The sequence below is a fragment of the Myotis lucifugus genome, unplaced genomic scaffold (genome assembly GCF_000147115.1).
Source record: "Myotis lucifugus unplaced genomic scaffold, Myoluc2.0 scaffold_316, whole genome shotgun sequence".
NCBI lineage: Eukaryota > Metazoa > Chordata > Mammalia > Chiroptera > Vespertilionidae > Myotis > Myotis lucifugus.
The window spans coordinates 560,944-584,848 of NW_005871364.1; the positions used below are offsets into that span (position 1 = coordinate 560,944).

The window sequence follows — 23,905 nt, forward strand, 5'->3', positions numbered from 1 at the left end:
TTTCCATGATGCGCTATTAGTAATTATAACCACTGTTCAGGACAGCAAACTATTCTGTTGCGTAGTTGTACTATAATTTACTTATTTTCCCTGTTCTTAGATATTTAGACTAATTCCAAGTATTTAATGACAATATTATCAATGTACCAGCTATACTTCTCTTATGGGATAGTATTATTATTTCAAAAATCACTGACCTAATAGGTGAAAAAATGATAACTTACTGTTTTATTTTGCTTTCTTTGGGGTATGTGATTACTAATGAGACTGCACATTTTTCTAATCAGAGATTCCATAAATATTTTTCTTCTAGTTTTCCATGTTTCAATTTAATATTTAATTCTTCAATCTAACAGGAATTAATTTTCTGTGCAAATGAAATGAGGGTTTAACTTTAAACAAATGTCCTCCCTTCCCCATTCATCAGTTAGTCTAGCACCACACTGATTTGTGATAGCTCATTTACTATGTTTAATTCTTTTATTAATTAGGATCTTTTTCTAGGCTATTTGTCTTGCCTGTTATGCTAGCATCAGAGATTATAATTAGACTTTTAAAATGTACTTTACATTCTGGAAGAGTTACCCATCCTTAATTATGTTCTTTTTAGGGACCTTTAAAAAACTATTGTGTTTACAGCATTACCTTAAAGTTATAAACCAATGTATGAGGAACTAATATTTGTAATATTTCTCCTCCCATCCATTAATCTGAACAATTCTATTAGTTTAAAAACTCACTTAAAAAAATAAAATTAACAAAATCAGCTCCATTAATTTTTAACTGAAATACCATTATAAGATTCATTCAGCCTTTTTACACTGAACCATTCATTCTCCTTTCCTCCTGTTTTCTGATTTATTTCTGTTCTTGAAGAGTCTCCCCAAAGGTAATTTCTAACCTTTCCTTTTTTAATAAGAATATACTTGATCTACACTGACAAATGCTGAATTAAACCCTAAGAAACTATCCTCTTGCAAAAGTAACAATGATATACACATTCAATTCTCATTCACCAAACATTTATTTGTGCTGTGTGCCAGGTATGAGGGATCGGGGGATATAATATAGTACAAAACAGACATCTGTCTCTGACTTCAATGAATTCAGTTTCACAATACTCTGTTAGTATAATTATTTACAATGATAAACAAAGATAAGCCTATACATTTTAGTGCATTTTCTTTTCATGAAAGGGACAAATGAAGACAGACACTTACTGCATCACTTAGGACTTCACTGTTTATAGGTAAGATGTGCTCAACACGAACAAAAGGTAAGAGAGAAGAAAGGATCTCTCGAAGCTCTTCAATGTCCAGGTCTCGTCTTTTCACACCTCTTTTGTTCACACTATGAGCAGTGCCACTCAGTAAGTTTGGTTCTGTGAGACAGAAAATGAAAGTCTCCAAGCAAATCCAAATTTTCAGAAGGCTTTCTTCTCTAGTATATTTTCAGTACCATTCTTTATACTTTAGTACACCTGTTTTAAAAAGGGTTATAACTTATGTTTTTTTTAATGTTTTTATTGATTTTTAGAGAGAGAGGAAGGGAGAGGGATAGAGAGATGGAAACATTGATGATAGAGAAACATCATTGATCTGAGAGAGGAACATCATCGATTGGCCTCCACTGGGGATTGAGCCCACAACCTGGGCATGTGCCCTGTCCAGGAATCAAACCAGTGACCTCTTGGTTCCTGGGTTGACGCTTAACTGCTGAGTCACACTGGCAAGACAAATTATGTTTATATTTTATGAAGTTTAGTTAATAAAAATGTTCTGACAGAGAAAAAGCATGGTGTCAACAGTATAACATTCTTTTATGATTTTCCTGCACTACAAAATAGAGGATTTTTTTCTGTACACTAACTCAAAGGAAAAGATGATAATCTATTAAAATCTAGTTTGACTGAGGGCTTTTTCTTAAGCTTTCTCACTTTTGTGACCAGATTTTAGTACAATAAGGACACTGTAGAGCAAGTGCTATTTCTGGTCACTGTAGGTTAATGGTATACTCATTAGGCTACCATTTGTTTAAAAGCAACTTAACAAGATATTAATCTCCTGGCAGCAAAATAAGGTACACTCTAAAATTCTTTGCTAGTCTCTCAAATTTCCATAAAATGGGAATGTTCCTGCATATAAGCAAACCCTTTAATCTCTAACATGTATATTTCCATTGTCCAGAGCAGAGAATAAAGGTTTTCTTTATTGGGTATTAGTAAAAGGGGAAGATTTACCATGCTTACAATACTGAGGTGAGAAAAATTTACATAAATGTTGGGAATCTTTTTAATCATGTCTTTAATCTAGGGGGTGTATTTTTTTTAAAAGGAGATCTTTATTATTCACGAATATAAATGCCAGGTATTTTGCAAAGTCTGTAGGCTAACTGGTATTTCCTTTAAATCATGTGATAGGTAGGTAAAGAGATTGTTTTTGAGAAGTTAAGCGTTTACTGCAGTTGTGTGAAATAAAATTGCCGCAAGTGTGTGAAAAAGGTTTTTGTCCTTGCTTTGCTATGATCTGCCTTCATACTTATACAAGGCATTGCTTTTAAAAAAAAAAAAATTTTTTTTCTTTAGTAGTGTTTTCAAACGGAATCTTACTTTAAACTCCCAAATATGTAACAGGTAAGGTCAAAACCCTAATCTATGAGGGTGACTAAAATAAAGTGTAACCCGGTTTGCTTAGCTTCCTTCTCATTCCTGTAAAAGAGCCTGACATTCTAACCCAATCCGAAAACTATATTTTTTTCAACCCTCGCTCAAGGATATGCTTTTAATTGATTTGAGAGAGAAAGAGAGAGAGAGAGAGAGAGAGAGAGAGAGAGAGAGGATGGGAGAGAGAAACATTGATCAGTAAGTGCCTCAACTGAACCCGCAACCTTCCAGTGTATGGGACGACACTCCAACCAACCTGACCAGGGCTGAAAGCTACTACTTTAAGGGAATTTTATCAAGGATGGTCATTATCTGCCACAAATAAATATGGCATTACCAATCTTATGTCAATGAAAAAAAACACAAAACAAAAAACCTATGGCTATAATGATTATGTAACATGACATACACCCAATTCTTGTTACTTGGCAAACTATAACAATAAAAGCGTAATATGCTAATTAGACCAGATGTCCTTCCGGACGACTGCTGGTGGCCAGAGGGAAGCCCAGGTCCCGGTGCCAGAGGGAAGCCGGTGCTGGCAGCCAGGGGAAGGAAGGCATACTCTTGTATGAATTTCGTGCATCGGGCCTCGAGTCCTATATAATAAAACCCTAATATGCAAATTGACTGAACAGTGGAATGACTGGTTGCTGTGACACGCATTGAATACCAGTGGCTAGATCAGGGGTGGGCAAACTTTTTGACTCGAGGGCCACAATGGGTTCTTAAACTGGACCGGAGGGCCGGAACAAAAGCATGGATGGAGTGTTTGTGTGAACTAATATAAATTCAAAGTAAACATGATTACATAAAAGGGTACGGTCTTTTTTTTTTTTAGTTTTATTCATTTCAAACGGGCCGGATTCGGCCCGCGGGCCGTAGTTTGCCCACAGCTGGGCTAGATGCTCAATGCAGGAGCCTGGCTCATGGCTGGAGAGCGTAGCAGCAGTGGCGGGAGCCTCTCCCGCCTCTGCTGCAGGCGGGCAGTAAGGAGCAAGGGGTCCCTGACTACAAGAGGGATCGGGCCTAAGCCAGCAGGCGGACATACCTCAAGGGGTCCTAGACTGGGAGAGGGCACAGGCCGGGCTGAGGGACCTCCCCCCCGAGTGCACAAATTTCATGCATCGGGCCTCTAGTGTGTGTGTGTGTGTGTGTGTGTGTGTGTGTGTGTGTGTGTATGCCTAAGCGACCAGAATGACCAGTCCTTATAACGCGCACTGACCACCAGGGGCAGACACTCAACGCAGGAACTGCCCCCTGGTGGTCAGTGTGCTCCCACAGCCAACCTCCCCCAGCCGGCCAACCTCCCATAGTCCCTTCCCCCCGGCCGGCAGGCCCCAATTGCCCAATCAGGGCCAGGCCCTGGGTTGGGATGGGAGTGGGTGGTGGTGGGTGCAGCCCCTTTCCAAGAGAGGGCCAAGGGCCGGCTTCCTCCTCAGGGCTGGCGGCCAACCACCTGCACCCTGTCCTCCCCCCAGCCGGCAAGTCCTGATCTGCCCGCCGGGGGGGGGGTGGGGGGGGGGTGCGGGGAACTGTGCAGTGACGGTGTTGGCATTAGGCGTCCGTTCCTTCAGCCTCCAGCCCGGCGACTGTCACCTCCTCTCCCTACCCCGCCGGGTCCTTTGGGCCCTGGGCTGGGGCAGGAAACTGGTGTGGGTGGCAGCAAACACAGCCCCTTTCCCAGGGGGGCTGAGGGCCAGCTCCCTCCTTGGGGCCTGTGGCCAATCTCCCGTGCCCTGTCCCTCCCCGCAGCCAGCAGACCCCAAACGGCCCGCTGCAGGAAGGAAGAGGGTGGGAGGCAGGGAACTGCGCGGTGGTGGCGTTGGCATCCGTTCCTTCTGCACCCGGCCCAGAGACAGTTGCCTCCTCTTCCAATCCTGCAGGTGCCTTCGGCCCCAAATGGCCCGGCCCTGATCGCCAGCCAGACCTAGGGACCCCACCCGTGCACGAATTTCATGCAGCGTGCCTCTAGTGTTCTATAAAGCCGCTGTGAACACTGAATCACTGCTCCTAAGGGAAACACAGGGGTAGGTTCCAGGGAGCCTCTGGTCACATTTTTGCCAACTGATCAAGATATAACTCTGTCTTGTGTGTGTTTCTGTTTAAAGAAACCTTAGTAACATATATGTTGATTCATTAACACTGAACTCATGGCCAATAGATAACTCATACCTGAACAAAGCTTATCTAACACACATTATCTCTGTGAGGCACATCACAGCCTTCGTATGCTTAGGAACATTAGACAGCACTAAGCATTACACTTGGAGGCCATTTTAAACAGTGAGATTACCCCCAAACCTCGTTAAGAATGCAAAAAACATGGCACTAAATACACTGTGAAAGGACATGTTTACAATATGAGAGCAGAAACAAGAAGGCAAAGCATCATCTTGTTTCAAATTAAGGTGAGAACATATGCATCAGGAGACTCAAATTTTTTGTCACTCTGCACATGTCTGCAAATGCCCATGAAAGTGTTAAGAGTACTGATTTGGGGAATGCAAATACATTTTAGCAAGTAGGTGAATTTGCAAATACATAATCTGCAGGCAAGGGGGATAGACTGTATACTGGCATTACAAAAATGTCCCAAACTAATAGTAATGGTTATTTTATTAAAAATTTCAAATCTTAGAATTGCTAAAGGCTTTTGCAGGCCACAGAGAAATAAATGAAATCAAATGGGAAGACTGCTTTTGTTCCCTAGTACTTGAATAGTAGTGTATTAAAGAGATATATAAGAAGGTTTGAAGACAGGCTAGCTTGATATTTTTATATATTTAAAAATGTGGCAAAACAACTCTATAAACTTATTACTAAAAAACACCGACCATGAACACTTTAAAGAGTTGAACTTTGTGGTATGTAAGTTATCCTATATAATAAAAGCCTAATATGCTAAGTGTCAGTCGTCCAGTTGGCCGTTCAACCAATCAAAGCGTAATATGCTAATGATATAAGGCTGCTCAACCTCTCGCTATGACGTGCACTGACCACCAGGGTGCAGATGCTCTGACCGGTAGGTTAGCTTCCTGCTGGGGTCCGGCCAATTGGGACTGAGCATGACAGGTTGGACACGCCCTGAAGCCCTCCCGCAGTCCCTCCTTGGCTGGCCAACCTCCTGCATCCCTCCCCGGCCCCGATTATGCATCAGTGGGGTCCCTCGGCCTGGCCTGCTCCCTCTTGCAATCCAGGATGTCGAAGAGCTGGTTTCGGCCTGATGGCGGAACAACCCGTCGCTACGATGCACACTGACCACCAGGGGCAGACGCTCAATGCAGGAGCTGCTCCCTGGTGGTCAGTGTGCTCCCACATTGGGAGCGCCACTCAGCCAGAAGCTGGGCTCATGGCTGGCGAGCTCAGTGGCGGTGGTGGGAGCCTCTCCCACCTCCGCGTCCCCTGAGGGCTCCCGGATTGAGGTAAGGCACAGGCTGAGTTGAGGAACCCCCCCCCCAACTGCATGAATTTTGTGCACTGGGCCTCTAGTACCTAAATAAAGCTGTTGAAAAATGACAGGGAAGGAAAGTTTGTATTTAATTTTTCTAATTAAAGTTTTTTGTTTTGGGTTCATTACATAGAAATACAATATTCTATGAAGAAAGGAGTACAGGGGGGTAGACTAATCCTGGATATAAATAAAAGAATCAGCTTCCAAAGTTGAAAGCTCACCTCCTATTATGATGTTTCCATCTTTTCTACAGTATTCCCAACTGGAGGCCACTCAAAATTATTCTTTCTCCCTTACCTTCCACAAATTTAAAAATAAACAGCAAATATGCTTTTTTGGGGTAGTCATATATATTTTTTTATTGAGGTAAAATTCACATAACATAAAACTCACCATTCTAGAAGAATACTGGTTTTTTAATAAACTTACTTTGTGCACCCATCTCCACTCTCTAATTACAGAACATTTTCACCAACAATAATACTTTAATTATTTCACTTCTACTACTACTGTAAATCAGTCAACATTTAATATTAAGAACATAGAAAGATAACATTAAAAGTATTCTGCCCTGGCCAGGTAGCCCAGTTGGTTAGAGCAGGGGTCCTCAAACTACGGCCCGTGGGCCACATGCAAATACAAATATTGTATTTGTTCCCGTTTTGTTTTTTTACTTCAAAATAAGATATGTGCGGTGTGCATAGGAATTTGTTCATAGTTTTTTTTTTAAACTATAGTCCGGCCCTCCAACAATCTGAGGGACAGTGAACTGGCCCCCTGTTTAAAAAGTTTGAGGACCCCTGGGTTAGAGCATCGTTCAGATATGCTAAGGTTGTGGGTTCAATCCCCAGACAAGGCACATATAAGAATCAATCAGTGAATGCATGGATGAGTAGAACAACAAACCATTGTTTCTCTCTTTCTTCCTCTAAAAATCAATTTTAAAAAAAGTATCCTTTTAAAGCCGCAAAATATAAGTTTGTGGTATATTTATCTCTAACAAAGTATACCCTCCTCTCCACTAAAGGATTTTGCCAATTGTAAAAATTTTTATTTTCACCAGGCAACAGTGATTATTGTCAAGACTGACATGTAGCATCATGTCAGTAAGCTTTTGGGAAAAACAGTGCAAGCTAATTTTCTGAGCTTACCTCTGTCTGCTATTCTTTTCATCAGCTGGTGCTCACCCCATTTAACCAGATATTTAAGGATATCTTGTTCACTTGCCTATAATAAAAAAAATGGTTTATTCTTATTTTGGTGAAATTAGGTAAATGGTTAATTTCATTAATGATTTCTCCTAGGACCTAGGTCATAAAGTAAATACAACATGCAACTTGCCTACCAAATTTCACTCTTTACACTGGCTGTCTGAAATGTTCGTTAAACTTTTTGTCCATCACTAGCAAATACAGAGATTGTGTTACATGGGTTTTGCCCAGTAATCTCACTCTTTGCTCCAACTAAATTTTTTATTCTTATTTCCATCTTTATTTTGTACTTTATTGTTTTCTTCACCTATTATAAATTTATTTTATCTTACTATATGGTCTTTATACAGCTGCCTTAAATTCTTTTTGGAACAAGTTGGAGATAAATAAATAAAAATTAAAGATTAAGGATACAGAGTGGCTACTATCCCCAAAAGATAGTCTACTGATTTTAAGACCCTTTAAGCACAATTTGTGAAATGCCAAGGTACCCCTCATTTCTTCATATTTTATCTTAAATCTTAAAGCAAATCTAGGCTGCTCTCCAAGGTTTTTCTAAGAAGAAACATGAAGCTTCTAAAGACAATAACCTGAGAACTGACAAACCCTAACTTCCATGATGCATGCAGTCTGGACAAGACAGTAAAACAAGGTTAATAAACACAAATCTTAGTAAATGAAATCCAACATGACAACATTTGTGCTGCAATCAAAGCACAGATACTAAATGAATTATTTAACTTTTCGCTGCACTTCTGACTGAGATGAAAGCATTTTATAATTTCTTTAGTAAAACTATAAAAATTAAATGGCTTAATGGGTTTTTGCCTTCATAACATTTAAAACTGTTGTACAATTTTCTGCATAATATTCATACAACTGATGCAAAAGAAAATTAAGCTTGAACATACCTAAAAATATTTTTGCAATATTTTAAATCCACTGTTAGTTTTAATTACAAAAGTATAGATAGATATATAAGTCAAGAACACAGAATTTGCTAAAAATTGTTTTGGATTAAAAATAAGTAGTTGAAAACATTATTATACTTTGGTAGTACACATATACAGAGTTTTTATGAGTATTTGAGTAGATCAAAAATTATTACTACTACTTTATGCTGCTTAAACTACTGTCTACAGTCTAAGTATCTCACACTCCACCAAAAATAAGAAACTGTATATGTATAGTGAATTCACTACTCATGGAAGCCAAGAAAATCACTGTTGGGATGTGCTTCTGACCCTGCCTACTGCCTCAAACCCTTTGGTGTGGTTAGTCAGGACCCAGGAGGGCTCACAATGTTGTTAGAGTGCACAAAGGGCCAGAGAGCCACAAGGCTTTGTTGTACAAATGTGAAGAGGGCATTCCTAGGTAGGATGATCTCCAGATGGGAGAATAACAGAGTACAGATGGGTTTCTTGGTGCACATATGAATGACAATGAATCTGAGAGGTGTATAAATGGTTACCTGTAGGTAGTCAGACTGGATAGCAGTAAGTAGATGGTCTTTGCTGAGCTCATAAAAAACATCCGAAGTCATGACCTGGGAAAATTCCTCACAGAGGAAATGTAAAGCTTGTCGGTGCACCCATTTGGAGCCATATGGATGAGAGCTCCACTTGAGGATGGCAATTAAGGTATCTAATGAGATGCTCTCAGCAATGATATCCTCACAGCCTAAAAAAGAAGGCAAATACTTCTTGAGATTAATCATAAATATTACTCAATGAACATTAGTGTGTTTGACACTATACCTAAAAGTAGCCATAGTAAAAAAGAACAAGGAGATAAATAAAATCTCATGGAAATCACCAAGACTTGGTGGGATGGGGTAATAATAAGTAACAATAGACTATGACTTCTATAGGAAATCTGCTGTTAAAGAGTCAGATCCATAGAATAAGGCAGGGAATCCTCACAATTGTTTAAGAAAATAAATATCTATGTGAAAACCCCCAGGATATTGAACCAAAGGGGAAAGAAAACTAGGTAGAAATGATAGAGCTGTAGGAATTTGCCAGAGGACGGATATGGATGACAACTGACTGACCACAAGAACCTGCACTTGCAAAGAAGGTGGGCTATCTTCTTTGAACTATGAGGACACCTGCTCTTTGTATTACCCTAATAAAAAAAACTTGCACTTTGACAGTTTAATACCTCAGAATACAAATAAAATTTTGCAGTTTGATGCTCATCTGGGATTAATTCTGGTGAATTATAAAGGAATAAGTAGTTTAAGTGAAAAGGAGAAAAGGATCAGGATCCTGGAGAGAGTGACTTAAGAGCAAGAAACAAAGACAGAAAGACAGGAAGAAAGGAAAAAAGGAAGAAAGAAAGAAAGGAAGAGAAAATCCGAGGCTAGTCAGTTATTTTCCTTAGGAAAGATCATTCCAAAATATAAAGATAAAATATAAATAAAATCTGAGCGACAAAGAATGTAGAAGAGAAAATGGCTAAAGGTGGTCAGAAATTCTTCATAACTAAGTTTACTAAAAAATAGAAAAGGACCCTGATAATGTGGGGGGTAGGGGAGTGTGAGGGCTATAAAAGATAGAGCCAAAAGAAAGTACATCAGTGAACTCCAAATCCTTCCAAAGCTCAGAATTACTGTGAGACCATGAAAGGTGAAGAGAAAGGTAATGAATCCCATTTCCGGGTGACAGATCATTAGTAGCCAATATAAACTCTGCAAAAAGTAATGCTTCATTATTCCCTTTTCTGATATGGTACCAGATAAGGAGAATATCATAGAGAATTGTGTAATCCATCTTCTGCAAAACATTTAACAAAATACTTCCTGCTATTTCTAGATTGTTAGCTCCACAAAACAGGGACTGCTGTCTTCACTCTATCTCCAGCACCTTCTTGCACACGGTACATGCTAAATAAAAATCTGTTGAATGTACAAATGAGATCTTTGCCGATATAATGAAGAGATGTAGATGGATGACAGAACAGTGGTTAACAGAACCATTTGTCAGTAGCACTGATTAACTTGGGGGATGCACTGGCAAGTCTCCGTTTCTGTGATGTTTATCAAGAACTTGAACAGAAGACATGGAAAGTATGCTGCAAAATCTCCAGATGCCCTAAAACTGGGAAACACAGTTAACAACCCACTGGATAACATGACTATAATTGGATAAAATGATGGGTCAAAATGAAGATGAAATATAACTAGGAAAAATAGTAAGTTCTATAATTAGATCAAAGAAAATCAACTGCACAGATGACAAGGGAGAGTTAGCTTAACTACCACCTATGTAAAAATAATATCTGGGTATTTTAAGTGAATGAATGTAAAATGTAACATGGTTGCTATAAAGCTGAAGCAATATCAGACTTTTAAGATATAAGCATAGCCCAGGCTGCTGTGGTTCAGCTGGTTGGGCGTCATCCCGTGCACCAGGAGGTTGCGGGTTTGATTCCTGGTCAAGAGCACATGTCCTGGTTGCGGACTTGATCCCCTGCGTGCAGGAGACAGCCAACCGGTGCTCTGCTCTCACATTGATGTTTTTCTCTCTTTCTCCCTCTTCCTTCCTCTCTAAAAATCAATAAACTATTGTTTAAAAAAAAACATGCATAAAGTCCTAATCAAAGGAATAACATTGCACTGCTCCCCTGCGGGGTGCTATGTTCTGCTCTGGGCCCTGTGTTTTAAGATGGAGCACTAACAAAACTCCAGAATCCTCAGAGGAGGAAGTTTAAGACTTGTCATAGGAGAAAAGGCCCAAGCAAACAATATTATTTCACTTATGTCTCTAAAGAGAGACTAAGCTTTCTTTAACCCTTTGTATGCCATAAACGTCTATAGACGCTAAATTCAAAATATCGTGGCATGTGGGGATGGTTTCTGTTTTGGACGCATTGGCAGTTAAGTGGATGGATCTTCGTGAGGCAAAGGAGAAAGGACTGACTTCTCTGTTGTTCCTATGGCAGGTCCTGGGAATCAAATAGATGTTAAAAGAAGGATTTTGACTCAATATTAAGAAATATTTCTAATTTCAAGTTTCTAACAATTAGAATTGTTCTCTCCTCCCCTCATAAAAAGGATCCTTCTTGAAAAATGTAGGAGCAAAAGCTAACTCATCACATTAGAAATAGAAGACAAAAAACCCCTATACTAGATATGGAACTAAGGTCAGATGACATTTAGGCTGCTGTTGCCACAACGATAAAGTCATTTTTAGAAAAATGTAACAGTAAACATAAGAGTAATTAAATCTAAAGATTAAAATTTAATTTAAACATTAAAATGAAATCCTTATAAAGAACATCGAGACCACCACAATAAAATCTGCATGTAAACACCACCCAAAGACATGAATATGTGCTGATGAGAACTGGGAAATACGGAAAAGTTCTGAATAGTTCTTGTGGTTTTATGGTGAGCCTGAATACCATGCTGAGGAGGACAGACCTCTCCCAGTAGCCAGTGGAGGACTTCTGTCAAGTCTGTTGTTTTAAGGTAGGCATTGGACTAGAACTGAGTATGATAAGTCAATCTGATAAATGTGTTCGGGAATGAAGCAGAGGAAATTAGAAACACACATACACACACACACACACCAGTTATTTAAAAGGATGTATCACAATCCTACTAAGCCAGGATATTGGCAGAGGTAAATAAAGAAAACTAATGATAACATATTATTTAAACTGGAGGTTGACAAAGAAGACACGGTAAAAAAAAAAGGGGGGGGAGCTTTGAAACCATACAGATTGGACTAGAAATCCCACTTTGACCACTTAGAACCAAAGTCACTTAACCTCGCTGAGCCTGAAATGTTCTCATTTGTATTAAACTCCTAACTTTGGGTTGTTATGAGGTTGAAATGAGACTGTACCCTTGTACCCTTCATTTGTTCCAACATTCTAGAGTACCTACTGCCAAGTGCTGTGAATGCACAGCTCCTTTAACTGCACACTTTCCTGGGTGATGTTATCTGCCTCCGTGCTCTTAACTCTCACTAAATCCTTATGACTTTCAAGTCTACAGTTCCAGCCCAGAGCTCTCTCCTAATTCCCAGACTCACTCCTTCTACTTCCTACTAAAGAGTTCCACATGGAAATTCTGTACACATCTCAAATTCAAAAATCATTAATTTTATCTGAGAAATCTAGTACCCTGTTTTTAATCCCTATTTTTTAAAAAAGGATATCTAGCCCTGGCTGGGTACTCCATTGGTTAGAGCATCGTCCGGGTATGCCAAGATTACAGATTTGATCCCTGGTCAGGGCACATACAAGCAGCAACCAATAAAAGCATAAATAAGTGGAACAACATATGGGTATTTTTCTCAAATCAATAAAATCAATCAATATAAGGAAGGATACCTCATCTCCCCAGTCACCAAAGCCAGAAACCTGAGTACTATTATTTTTTTTATTTAAAAAAATTTTTTTAAAATATATTTTATTGATTTTTTAGAGAGGAAGGGAGAGAGATAGTTAGAAACATCGATGAGAGAGAAACATCGATCAGCTGCCCAGGTACATGCCCTTGACCGGAACCGAACCCGGGACCCTTCAGTCCGCAGGCCAATGCTCCATCCACTGAGCCAAACCGGTTTCGGCCTGAGTACTATTATTGAGTCCTTCTCCTGAAGCCCATATGCAAGTGACCATCAATTACTGACCACCCTATTCTTATTTTAAATCCATCCCCTCCAATGAAATTGAATCACTATAACAATAAAAATTAATTCAAAATGGATTAATAACTTAAATGCAAGACCTGAAACTATAAAATTCTTAGAAGAAAACTTCAGAAAAAGGCTTCTTGATGTTAGTTTTGGCAATGACTTTTTGGATGCGGCACTAAAAGCAAAAAATTAACCAGTGGGATATCAAACTAAAAATGCCTCTGTACAGAAAAAGAACAATCAGCAAAATGAAAGGCAACTTACAGAATGGGAGAAATATTTGCATACCATTATCTAATAAGGGGTTAATATCCAAAATATATAAGAAATTGATACATCTCAATAGCAAACAATCTGATTAAAACATGGACAGGGGATTTGAACAGACATTTTTCTAAAGACATAAAAATGGCCAACTAGTACATATAAAGGTGCTCATATTACTAATCATCAGGTAAATGTAAATCAAAACTACAGTGAGATATAATCTCACCTGTTAGGCTATTATCAAAGAGCCAAGAGATAGTACTGGCGAGGATATGGAGAAAAGGGAACCCTGGTGCACTGTTAGTGGAAATGTAAATTGATGCAGTCACTACAAAAAAACAGTATGGAGGCTATTCAGATTATAAATAGAACTACCATATGATCTAGCAATCCCTCTTCCAGGTACATATACCCAAAGATGATGAAATCACGATCTCAAAGAGATACCTGTGTTCCCATTTTCATCGCAGCATTAATCACAGAAGCCAAAATATGGAAACAACTCAAGTGTCCATCAACAGATGCATGGATAAAGAAAATGTGTTACACAGGGTGAGGCAAAAGAAGATTTACAGTTGTGAGTATGCAAAACAAAGAGTTTATTTTTGTTATTATTGATTAATTATTGTATTATTTTTCATGTGAACAACCATAGACCTACTTTTGTCCTACCATGTATATGTAAAATGGAGTATTATTCAGCCATAAAAAGAAAACTCCGCCATTTGTGACATGGATAGACCCTAACTGCATTATTTTAAGTGAAATAAGTCAGATAGAGAAAGACAAATACTGCATGATCTCATTTATATGTGGTATCTAAAAACATCAAACTCATAGAAACAGAGCAGAATGATGAGTCACTGGAGCTGAGGAGTAAGGGAAATGGCAAACATTGTTCAAAGAGTACAAACATTCAGTTACAAGTTGAATAAAGTTCAGGGATCTAATGTATAGCAAGGTGACTACAGTTAACAATACTGAATTGTATATTTGAGATTCAGCTTTAATGTTCTCACCATAACAACCAAATGTTAATTATGTGAGTTAAAGGATGTGTTAACTAACCCTATTATGGTAAACATTTTACAATCCATACATGTATCAAATCATTACTTTGTACACTGTAAACTTATATATTATTATATTAATTATATCTCAATAAAGCTGGAAAAAAATTTCTATTAAATCTATTCTCATTACAAAAAAAAAGTAGGCTGAGTTTTCCTGGGTTTTATTTCTCATACCCTTTTGGCTAATGTTCACAATTTGGTTAAGTCTGTTGGGTAGAGAGGTATAATATAGAGGTAGAATCAAAGTGTAACATAGTTATCTACATGGAAGTGTATATTTTAAGTTTCTTCCCCTTTTAATAGTCTTAAAAGATTTCCTTGCAATAGCTAAATGCCAGAAGGCACTACTAATATTACAGATCTATTCCAAATATCTTTCAATATATTTTAAACGTTATGATCTGACACATTCTCCCAATGGATGAATATAAAAGAAACTGATAACACTGGTTACTCCTGTGAAGAGAATCTGAGTGGCTGGGGGACAAAAAGTTGGGAGGACAGGAGACTCTTCGCTGAATACTTTTTTGTACCTTTTTACTACCTGTTCAGAAAGTCAAATAAAAAAAACAAAAACAAAAACAAAATCAGACTATGGAAGTTGCTGTGTTTCTTCTCTCAGGGCTCAATATAAAATCAATCACTGACCACAAAATCCAGCAAATATTGGAAAGAAAATGAGAAGTTTCTCTACTTTGAGAACATTATTCCCTTCTGATGGGAAAGTGGCAATCAGCAAGATTCATGCTGCTTGTGTGTGAAAATGTACACTGATTGCTTGTACTCTTTATTCTTACGGCTCTTGCCAAAATGTGGGAAAGGGAAAAGCAAACAAAGATGGGAAAGAAGCTGGAAATTCCTAGGGAATAACTTTTAGTAAATAAAGGCCAACGTACACAGACAACCATTGATGAAGACTGAAGTTTTCTCTTAAGCCATGAAAGGAAACAAACAAACTAACAAAAAGACTAAGTTTAAGAACCCTTATGATTCTTAATTGAATACAGATTCATATTTCTTTAATGTTTACTTTATAAATTAATGTTCCCTAACACAGCATTTTATTTTTTTAATATATTTTTATTGTTTTTATTGATTTTTTACAGAGAGGAAAAGAGAGTAATAGAGTTAGAAACATTGATGAGAGAGAAACATCGATCAGCTGCCTCCTGCACACCCCCTACTGGGGATGTGTCCGCAACCAAGGTACATGCCCTTGACTGGAATCGAACCTGGGACCCTTCAGTCCACAGGCCAACACTCTATCCACTGAGCCAAACCAGTCAGGGCCTAACACAGCATTTTAAATATTTATGCTTACGTGTTCTGGGAGGTAAGTGAGAGCAGCATAATGAAAAGGAAAAGCATTCATGGGGATGTCAGTTCTCTGGCACAGGCAATGTAAATAAGCATCCACTATAGTATAACTCCTACTATAGTAATACTCAGGGATCTAACTGTGATCTACAGGATGCCTAAACTCCCTGAAAGTGAACACAAGTTCTTATGTGCAGGCACCCCGCTGGAAGACAGATGCAAAATACACCTCTAGAGTCAGACTGACCAGAGGCCCAATCCCAATTCCCTTTAGCTGTATGATGTGTAAAACTCTTGCCTGTTTCCTCATTTGAAAAGTGTTTTCTAATCCTCAAAAGGTACTTCATCAGATTATTTTGGGAGTTAAAAATATATATACACATCACATTAGTACACTGTTTTAATTTATGGTAAATAGTAAATAAACAGCAGCTAATTCTATAATTGTTTCCTTAATGAGGTACCCACTGTACTGGTGTATTCCAACTCAAAAGTAAGCACTGGGATTTGCAAGGGATGGAAGATAGTAGGAAGGAGCAGGCTCAAAATAGCAGAGCAAGTCAAAGATCATAAAGGAAAGAGTCAGTGACAACCTAAATGTATTGTGCACTTTCCTCTCACAGATCATTTGTTAAATAAAAACAATCCTAGTACTCAGCATGTGAAAAACTCAGAGGTTCACAGTTCTTTATCTAAAAACAAAAAATACCTACTTACACCTCTGCCTGTCTACTACCCTTACACCATTTTCCCACTAGTGAAAAAACAGTAAGTTAGTATATTTAATTCTACTGTAATAAAAGAAAAATGCAAAGCTTTTGTGGGTAGACATGTTACGGTTTCAGAAAACTTTTTAATATCTACTGGTTATCTCTTAAATATGATCATGTACTCCCTTCAAAACAATGCATCTCATAGATGATTTATTCTCAGAGATCATATTCTCCCTCCTGCCAAATGGGGGGGAGTCAGAAAACAGATTCAAATCTTGGCCCTTACACTTTCTGGATGTAATCCCAGGTGACACTATTTTCAAGCTTCATTAATCGGTAAAATAGAGATAATACTACCACTGTGAATAATGTGAGTGAAGTGCTTAACCTAGTGCCTGGCAAAACACAGGTGCTCAAAAAACTCTACTGAATAATATAGAAAGAAAAATTTTAAAAGAATTAGTAATTTTAGATATGTAATTTATAGATTTCATCTGGTTAAAAGAGTTATGTATTTAAAAATCTCCACTAGGTCCTGGCAGGGTAGCTCAGTTGACTAGAGCATCTCCATATGCCAAGGTTGTGGTTTGGACCCAGTCAGGTCACATACAAGAAACCACCAATGAATGTATAAATAAGTGGAAATGTAAACTTAAAACCAATCCACTTTGAAATGATCGTAACTCTATTTACGGCTGAAGAAGAATATGGTTAGAAATAGACATTTCAGTGTACAAATTACATTTTTCATTTTTTGGCACTATTTTCAGATGCGTGGATATTTCACCTTCAACTTATATGTAAAGCATTTATATGAAGTTTTATAGACATGTCAATGCTAATATGAAGTATATAAAAATGTTTTAGTGGAAAGCACCAAAACAGAGCTCAAAATCGTTTGTATATCAAAGTCATTCACTTCGTGGAGATATAGTTAGCAAGATTAGTCCATGTTAATTTATAATAGAAACTGATTCCTTTTCACCAAAATGTATGAAAAAAATAGTTGGAGGCAAGGAATTTTCTGAACAGCTTATATTCACTATTTTAGCGGTTCTAGAAATACACTCCAAACTGAAGATTTACTCTTTTGGAAATATTTATAAAAAGACTAGAGGCCCGGTGAAGCCCGGTACATGACATTTGTGCACTAGAGTGGGGGGAGGGGTGGTTCCCTCAACCCAGCCTGCACCCTCTCGCAGTCTGAGACCCCTTGGGGGATGTCCGCTTGAGGGGTCCTTAGCGCTGCTGCGGAGGTGGGAGAACTCCCGCCACTGCCATTTTACCCAAAGCAATATACAGATTTAACGCAATCCCAATGTTATTTTTTAAAGAATTAGAACGAGAAATGATCAGATTTGTATGGAACCACAAAAGACCCAGAATAGCCAACGCAATCCTGTAAAAAAGAACAAGGCTGGAGGTATCACGCTACCTGACTTCAAAATATACTACAGAGTTACGATATTCAAAACAGCATGGTATTGGCAGAGACACAGACTCACAGATCAATGGAACAAAATAGAGCCCAGATATAAAACCACACATATATGGACAGATAATTTTCGACAAGGAGCCAGAAATGCACATTGGAGTAAAGATAGTCTCTTCAATAAATGGTGCTGGGAAAACTGGAAAGCCACATGCAAACGAATGAAACTGGACTGCAGTTTGTCCCCATGTACAAAAATTAATTCAAAATGGATCAAAGACTTAGACATAAGACCCAAAACTATAAGTCACATAGAAAAAAATATTGGTACCAAACTTATGGACCTGGGTAATAGAGAACATTTTATGGACTTGACCCCAAAGGCAAGGGAGGTAAAGGCAAAAATAAATGAATGGGATTATATCAAACTGAAGAGCTTCTGCACAGCAAAAGAAACAGACAACAAAACAAACAGGCAGCCAACCAGATGGGAGATGATATTTGCAAACAGTAGCTTCAACAAAGCTTTAATTTCCAAAATATATAAAGAGCTCATAAAACTCAACACCAAACAAATAATCTAATCAAAAAGTGGGCAGAGGACTTGAAAATACACCTCTCCCAAGAAGACATACAACAGCCAATAGATATATGAAAAGATGTTCAACCTCACTGGCAATCAGGGAAATGCAAATTAAAACTACGAGATACCACCTTACACCAGTTAGAGTGGCCATTATCAACAAGACAAGCAACAGCAAGTGTTAGAGAGGTTGTGGAAAAAAGGGAACCCTCATTCACTGCCAATGGGAATGTAGACTGGTACAACTCTATTTACGGTTGAAGAAGAATATGGAGTACTACACGGCCATAAGAAACAATGAAATAGCGTTATTTACAACAACATGGTTGGACATTGAGAACATTATGCAAAGTGAAATAAGTCAAACAGAGAAAGCTAAGAACTATATGATTTAACTCATATGTGGACTATAAAACTGAAACTTATGTACACAAACAGTAGTGTGGTGATTACCAGAGGGAGGGGGTCAGGGGAGAAAGGCGTCCTAATATGAGGTGACATGAGAAGATCTGACTATGGGTGGTGGGCACATGGTCCTATATACAGATTTTGTAAATTAGTAATTCATACATGTAACCTATATGTTCATATAGGCTAATGTCACCCCAATAAATTTTAAAATGAAAAAAAAAAAGGAACAAATGAACAAAACTAGAAATCGGAAAATAAAAAAGCTGATATAACAAAAATAAGTAATTAAATAAATAAATAATTAGTTTTTAAGATCTTAAAAGAACTGTGTGTCTTATTTTAGGCCTACTGACATCAAAAGTTTTGATCAATCCATACAACTAACTATTCGGTTTTATTGTGAAAGTCATATACTAGTATAAACGGTGGTGCATGTAAAGTGTAACAAAAAACAGACACCTCAATAATTCAAGATGAAGTGTGATACCATAAAAGCCTAGGTGGCCCTCAGGCACGACGTCGTTACAAGATGGCTGTCACAAGATGGCCACACGCACAGTGGAGGCGGAGCCTGGCGGTTACTCCACATGGTGAGGCCTGGGGGTCCCATGGCTCCTCGCAGTGCAGAGGAGACCGGTCACGGCATCTCCGCCACCTCACGTGGAAGACATGGGTCGCGGCAGGGGAGGGCAGCTGTGGCCGATCGGACCGGCAGGGGAGGGCAGTTGGGGGTGATGGGGCCGGCAGGGGAGCAGTTAGGTGTCAATCAGGCTGGTAGGGGAGCGGTTAGGGGCAATCAGGCAGGCAGGCGAGCAGTTAGGAGCCAGTGGTCCCGGACTGTGAGAGGGATGTCCAATGCCAGCCATTCCCAAGGGGTCCCAGATGGAGAGGGTTGCAGGCCCAAACTTAGGGACACCCCTCCCATGCATGAATTTCGTGCACCTGGCCACTAGTGAGTTTATAAGCCTTTCTCTATTTCAGAATATGTTGCACTGGACAGCACCACTGGAGATGTTATATGCTATCTTCATGGAGACAAGACGTCAATATTCTCTCTTTCTTTCTCTCTCTCTTTCTCTCTCTCTCTCTCTCACCCCAGGATATGTTTTTACTAATTTCAGACAAGGGGAAGGATAGAGAGGGGAAGAAAGATAGGAGGCAGGAGGGAGGGGGAGAAACATCGATGTATGAGATAAACATGGGATGACGCTCTAACCAACTGACCCACACTGGCCAGGGCTCAATGTATTCTTTAAATAAATAGTACTGCCCTAGCTGGTTTGGCTCAGTGGATAGAGCATCGGCCTGAGGACTGAAGGGGCCCGGGTTCGATTCAGGTCAGGGGCACATACTCAGGTTGTGGGCTCGATCCTCAGTGGGGGGAGGGGTTGTGTAGGAGGCAGCCAAACAATGATTCTCTCTCATCATTGATGTTTCTATCTATCTCTCCCTCTCCATTCCTCTCTGAAATAAATAAAAATAGCTATATATATAAAAAGCTAATATGCTAAGTGTCTGACAATCTGACCAATTGCTATCACACGCACTGACCACCGGGGGGCAGACACTCAATGCAGGAGCTGCTATAATATGCACTGGCCATTTACAGAGAAACAGCACTGCGGACCTGGAGCCCATAAAGCAATGCTTGGCTTCCCCCAAGTGGGACACACGCACCACCACCAAATCGCAGCTGATGCTGCTGAGACGTCATGGCGCAAAATGCAGCCCACAGTCCAGCCAGCCCAGCCAGGAAACAGTCACTGTGGGCGCCAGGTAATGATGTCACGTAGCAATGCCCAGCTTCCTCTCCCTACCAATGACTAGCCTCCTTGCAGTTTCTTCAGCCCAGGAATATGACTTGCTTGATAGCCAGGTGTAAACATTTCACACTTTAACCAAATGTCTGTGAAGCGTGTTCCCATGCCTTATTTATCTCATTTGATCCTCACAGAAGTCCTAGAGTAGGTAGATAGGAGACTCGGTGGAATCCTATTTTCTTTTCATTAGCTAGAAAACGGAGATTTAGAAAGCTTAGAAACTTGACCTGACTAAAGAGAAAGAAAGAAATGGTGGACCTTGAAAATGACTTCAGGTTTTCTCAGTGCGCAGAATATAGTCAAACACTGCTGCAGTTAAATATTTTACCCTTTGTTCTCCCTGCATGATCTACAATAATAATCTGCTTTGTGTTGATATTTACTGTGTTGCTGACAATTACCTGAAAGAGAAGTTGGGGTGCTTCACTGGGTTGGAGAAAGTTTAGCTAAATCAGAAAGCAGGTCTAATTAAACAACTTTATCTTCTACTAGAGGCCTGATGCACAAAATTCATGCAAGAGTAGGCCTTCCTTCCCCCAGCTGCTGGTACCAGCTTCCCTCTGGAACCCGGGACCCAGGTTTTCCTCCGGCTGTCAGCAGGCAACCGGGACCTGGGCTTCCCTCACAGCCCTGGCTTCATCCAGGTCATCCGGAAGGACATCCAGTCTAATTAGAATATTACGCTTTTATTATTATAGATTATTATAGATATACTAAAGGAGGGGGGTGTCCCTCAGCCCGGTCTGTGCCCTCTCGAAGTCCGGGAGCCCTCAGGGGATGTCCATGGGCCTAAGCCGACAGTTTCCATCTGTCATTGTCAATCGTGAATTTGGTTGACACTTCTATTATAGAGAAAGGGCAAATAGCGATATTAAAATATTTCTTCTGGCGCTCTCTGCTCCTCCTTTCCGTCGGAGAGCCTCTCCTCCTGCGCAGTGCCAGCAGCCACAACCGAGACACAATGGTGAAGGTTGAAGTGAATGGATTTGGCCGCATTGGGCACCTGATCACCAGGGCTGCTTTTAACTCTGGCAAAGTGGATATTGTCACCATCAATGACCCCTTCATTGACCTCAATTACATTGGTCTACAGGTTCCAGTATGATTCTACTCACGGCAAGTTCAAAGGCACAGTCAAGGCTGAGAACGGGAAGTTTGTCATCAATGGAAAGTCCATCTCCATCTTCCAGAAACAAGATCCTGACAACATCAAATGGGGTGATGCTGGTGCTGAGTATGTTGTGGAGTCCACCATATCTTCACTACCATGGAGAAGGCTGGGGCTCACTTGAAGGGTGGAGCTAAGAGGGTCATCATCTCTGCCCCTTCTGCGGATGCCCCCATGTTTGCGATGGGTGTGAACCATGACAAGTATGACAACTCCCTCAAGATTGTCAGCAATGCCTCCTGCACCAGCTGCTTGGCCCCCCTGGCCAAGGTCATCCATGACAACTTTGGTATCATGGAGGGACTCATGACCACAGTCCATGCCATCACCACCACCCAGAAGACTGTGGATGGCCCCTCTGGGAAGCTTTGGCATGAGGGCCGAGGGGCTGCCCAGGATATCATCCCTGCTTCTACTGGTGTTACTAACGACATATCATCCCTGAGCTGAATAGGAAGCTCACTGGCATGGCCTTCTGTGTATCAGTTGTGGATCTGACCTGCCGCCTGGAGAAAGCTGCCATATACGATGATATCAAGAAGGTATTGCCCTAGCTGGTTTGGCTCAGTGGATAGAGCATCGGCCTGTGGACTGAAAGGTCCCAGGTTCGATTCCGGCCAAGGGCATATGCCTGGCTTGTGGGCTCGACCCCTAGTAGGGGGCGTGCAGGAGGCAGCCGATCAATGGTTCTTTCTCATCATTGATGTTTCTCTCTTTCCCTCTCCCTTCCTCTCTGAAATCAATAAAATATATTAAAAAAAAAAAAAAAAGAAGGTATTGAAGCAGGCATAAGAGGGCCCCCTTAAGGGCATCCTGGGCTATACTGAGGACCAGGTTGTCTTCTGTTACTTTAACAGTGACACCCACTCCTCCACCTTTGATGCTAGAGCTGGCACTGCCCTCAATGACCACTCTGTCAAGCTCGTTTCCTGGTATGAAAATGAATGTGGCTAGAGCAAAAGGGTGGTGGACCTTATGGTCTACATGGCCTCAAGGAGTAAGAATCCCCTGGACCACCAGCCCCAGCAAGAGGAAGAGAGGCCCTCAGCTGCTAGGGAGTCCTTGCCCCAGATCAATCCCCTGACACACTGAGAATCTCCTGACCACCATTTCCATCCCAGACCCCCTGAAGAAGGGAAGGGGCATAGGGAGCCCTACTTTGTCGTGCACCATCAATAAAGTTCAGTGTACCCAGCCAAAAAAAAATTTTTTTTTCTAATTAATTTCCTTTCAATGTGCACGAATTCATGCACCAGGTCTCTAGTATTAAAATAAATGAAAGAAAGAAAGAAAGAAGGAAGGAGGGGAAGGGGAAGGGGAAGGAGAAGGGAAGAGAAGAAAAGAGAGAAATAAGTAGTACTACGTTGTTTAGTTTTGTATTCATATCCATACTGACCTGAGTACTACACAGTATTTCATCTTTTATCTGATTATATTAATGTCTGTCATGTTCAAATTAAATCCAATTTCTCAGACCTTGACTATAATAAACACACAATTTAGGCTAGGGAAAAAACAAAGCAAAAGAGAACAGAACAATTCTTCCTCTATTTCATCATTTCCCTACACTATGTCATCCTTAGAATTTCTGTATCACAGAGAAAAGGTTTTGCTTATTGCTGAGAAAAGGTTTCTAATTAAATAATTGATTTAATATCAATGGGCCATTAAAGAGTTGATGAGATGATTTTATTTTAAATTGATTTAAAATCGAGTTTAATGGTAGAATTATACACCATTTAGGCCACATCTAAACTTACTTTTATAAATAATACTTCATATTTATCTCTTAGATTTAGGTTCAGTGTTTTCATTTTATTGCAACTTCTAGGATTAAACATGATTACATTCCCCCTTTTTTTAAAAAAAAAAAAGAAAAATTACTTGGTTTTCAAAGGTATTAAAGAGCAAAGCATCTATTAGGTGCTTAGGGTGATTCGAACACAACCAAAATTTTGATCTGGTCTTTAGGAAGTATATAATACATTAGTTGAGAGGAAATGAGACAGGTATATAGGTAATTCCAAAACAGAGGTAAAACCTAAAATAAAGTGTTTCAAAAGTTTGCAGAGTAGATATACTTTAATTTGAGTGCCTAAGGCACACAGGCAGTGTGAGTTGTTTAAAGTAGGGTAGATTGGGC

The 23,905-nt window shown here is 39.8% G+C and overlaps 1 protein-coding gene and 1 pseudogene across 7 annotated transcripts in view; one reads left to right on the forward strand and one right to left on the reverse strand.

Annotated features, from left to right (window-relative positions):
* Window positions 1-23,905, reverse strand: part of BTBD7 (BTB domain containing 7) — an 81,360-nt gene that overhangs the window by 18,393 nt on the left and 39,062 nt on the right. For 6 of the 7 annotated variants that reach the window (XM_014465931.2, XM_006100508.3, XM_014465930.2 and 3 more), the window contains 3 exons: window positions 8,799-9,007; window positions 7,268-7,343; window positions 1,221-1,381 (listed from right to left, as the gene is read on the reverse strand). In XM_014465931.2, coding sequence (XP_014321417.1) covers window positions 1,221-1,381; window positions 7,268-7,343; window positions 8,799-9,007 — 446 coding nt within the window. The remainder of the gene's footprint in view (window positions 1-1,220; window positions 1,382-7,267; window positions 7,344-8,798; window positions 9,008-23,905) is intronic. The other variant, XM_014465932.2, reaches the window with a different exon arrangement.
* LOC102434541 lies at window positions 21,450-22,968 on the forward strand (annotated as a pseudogene).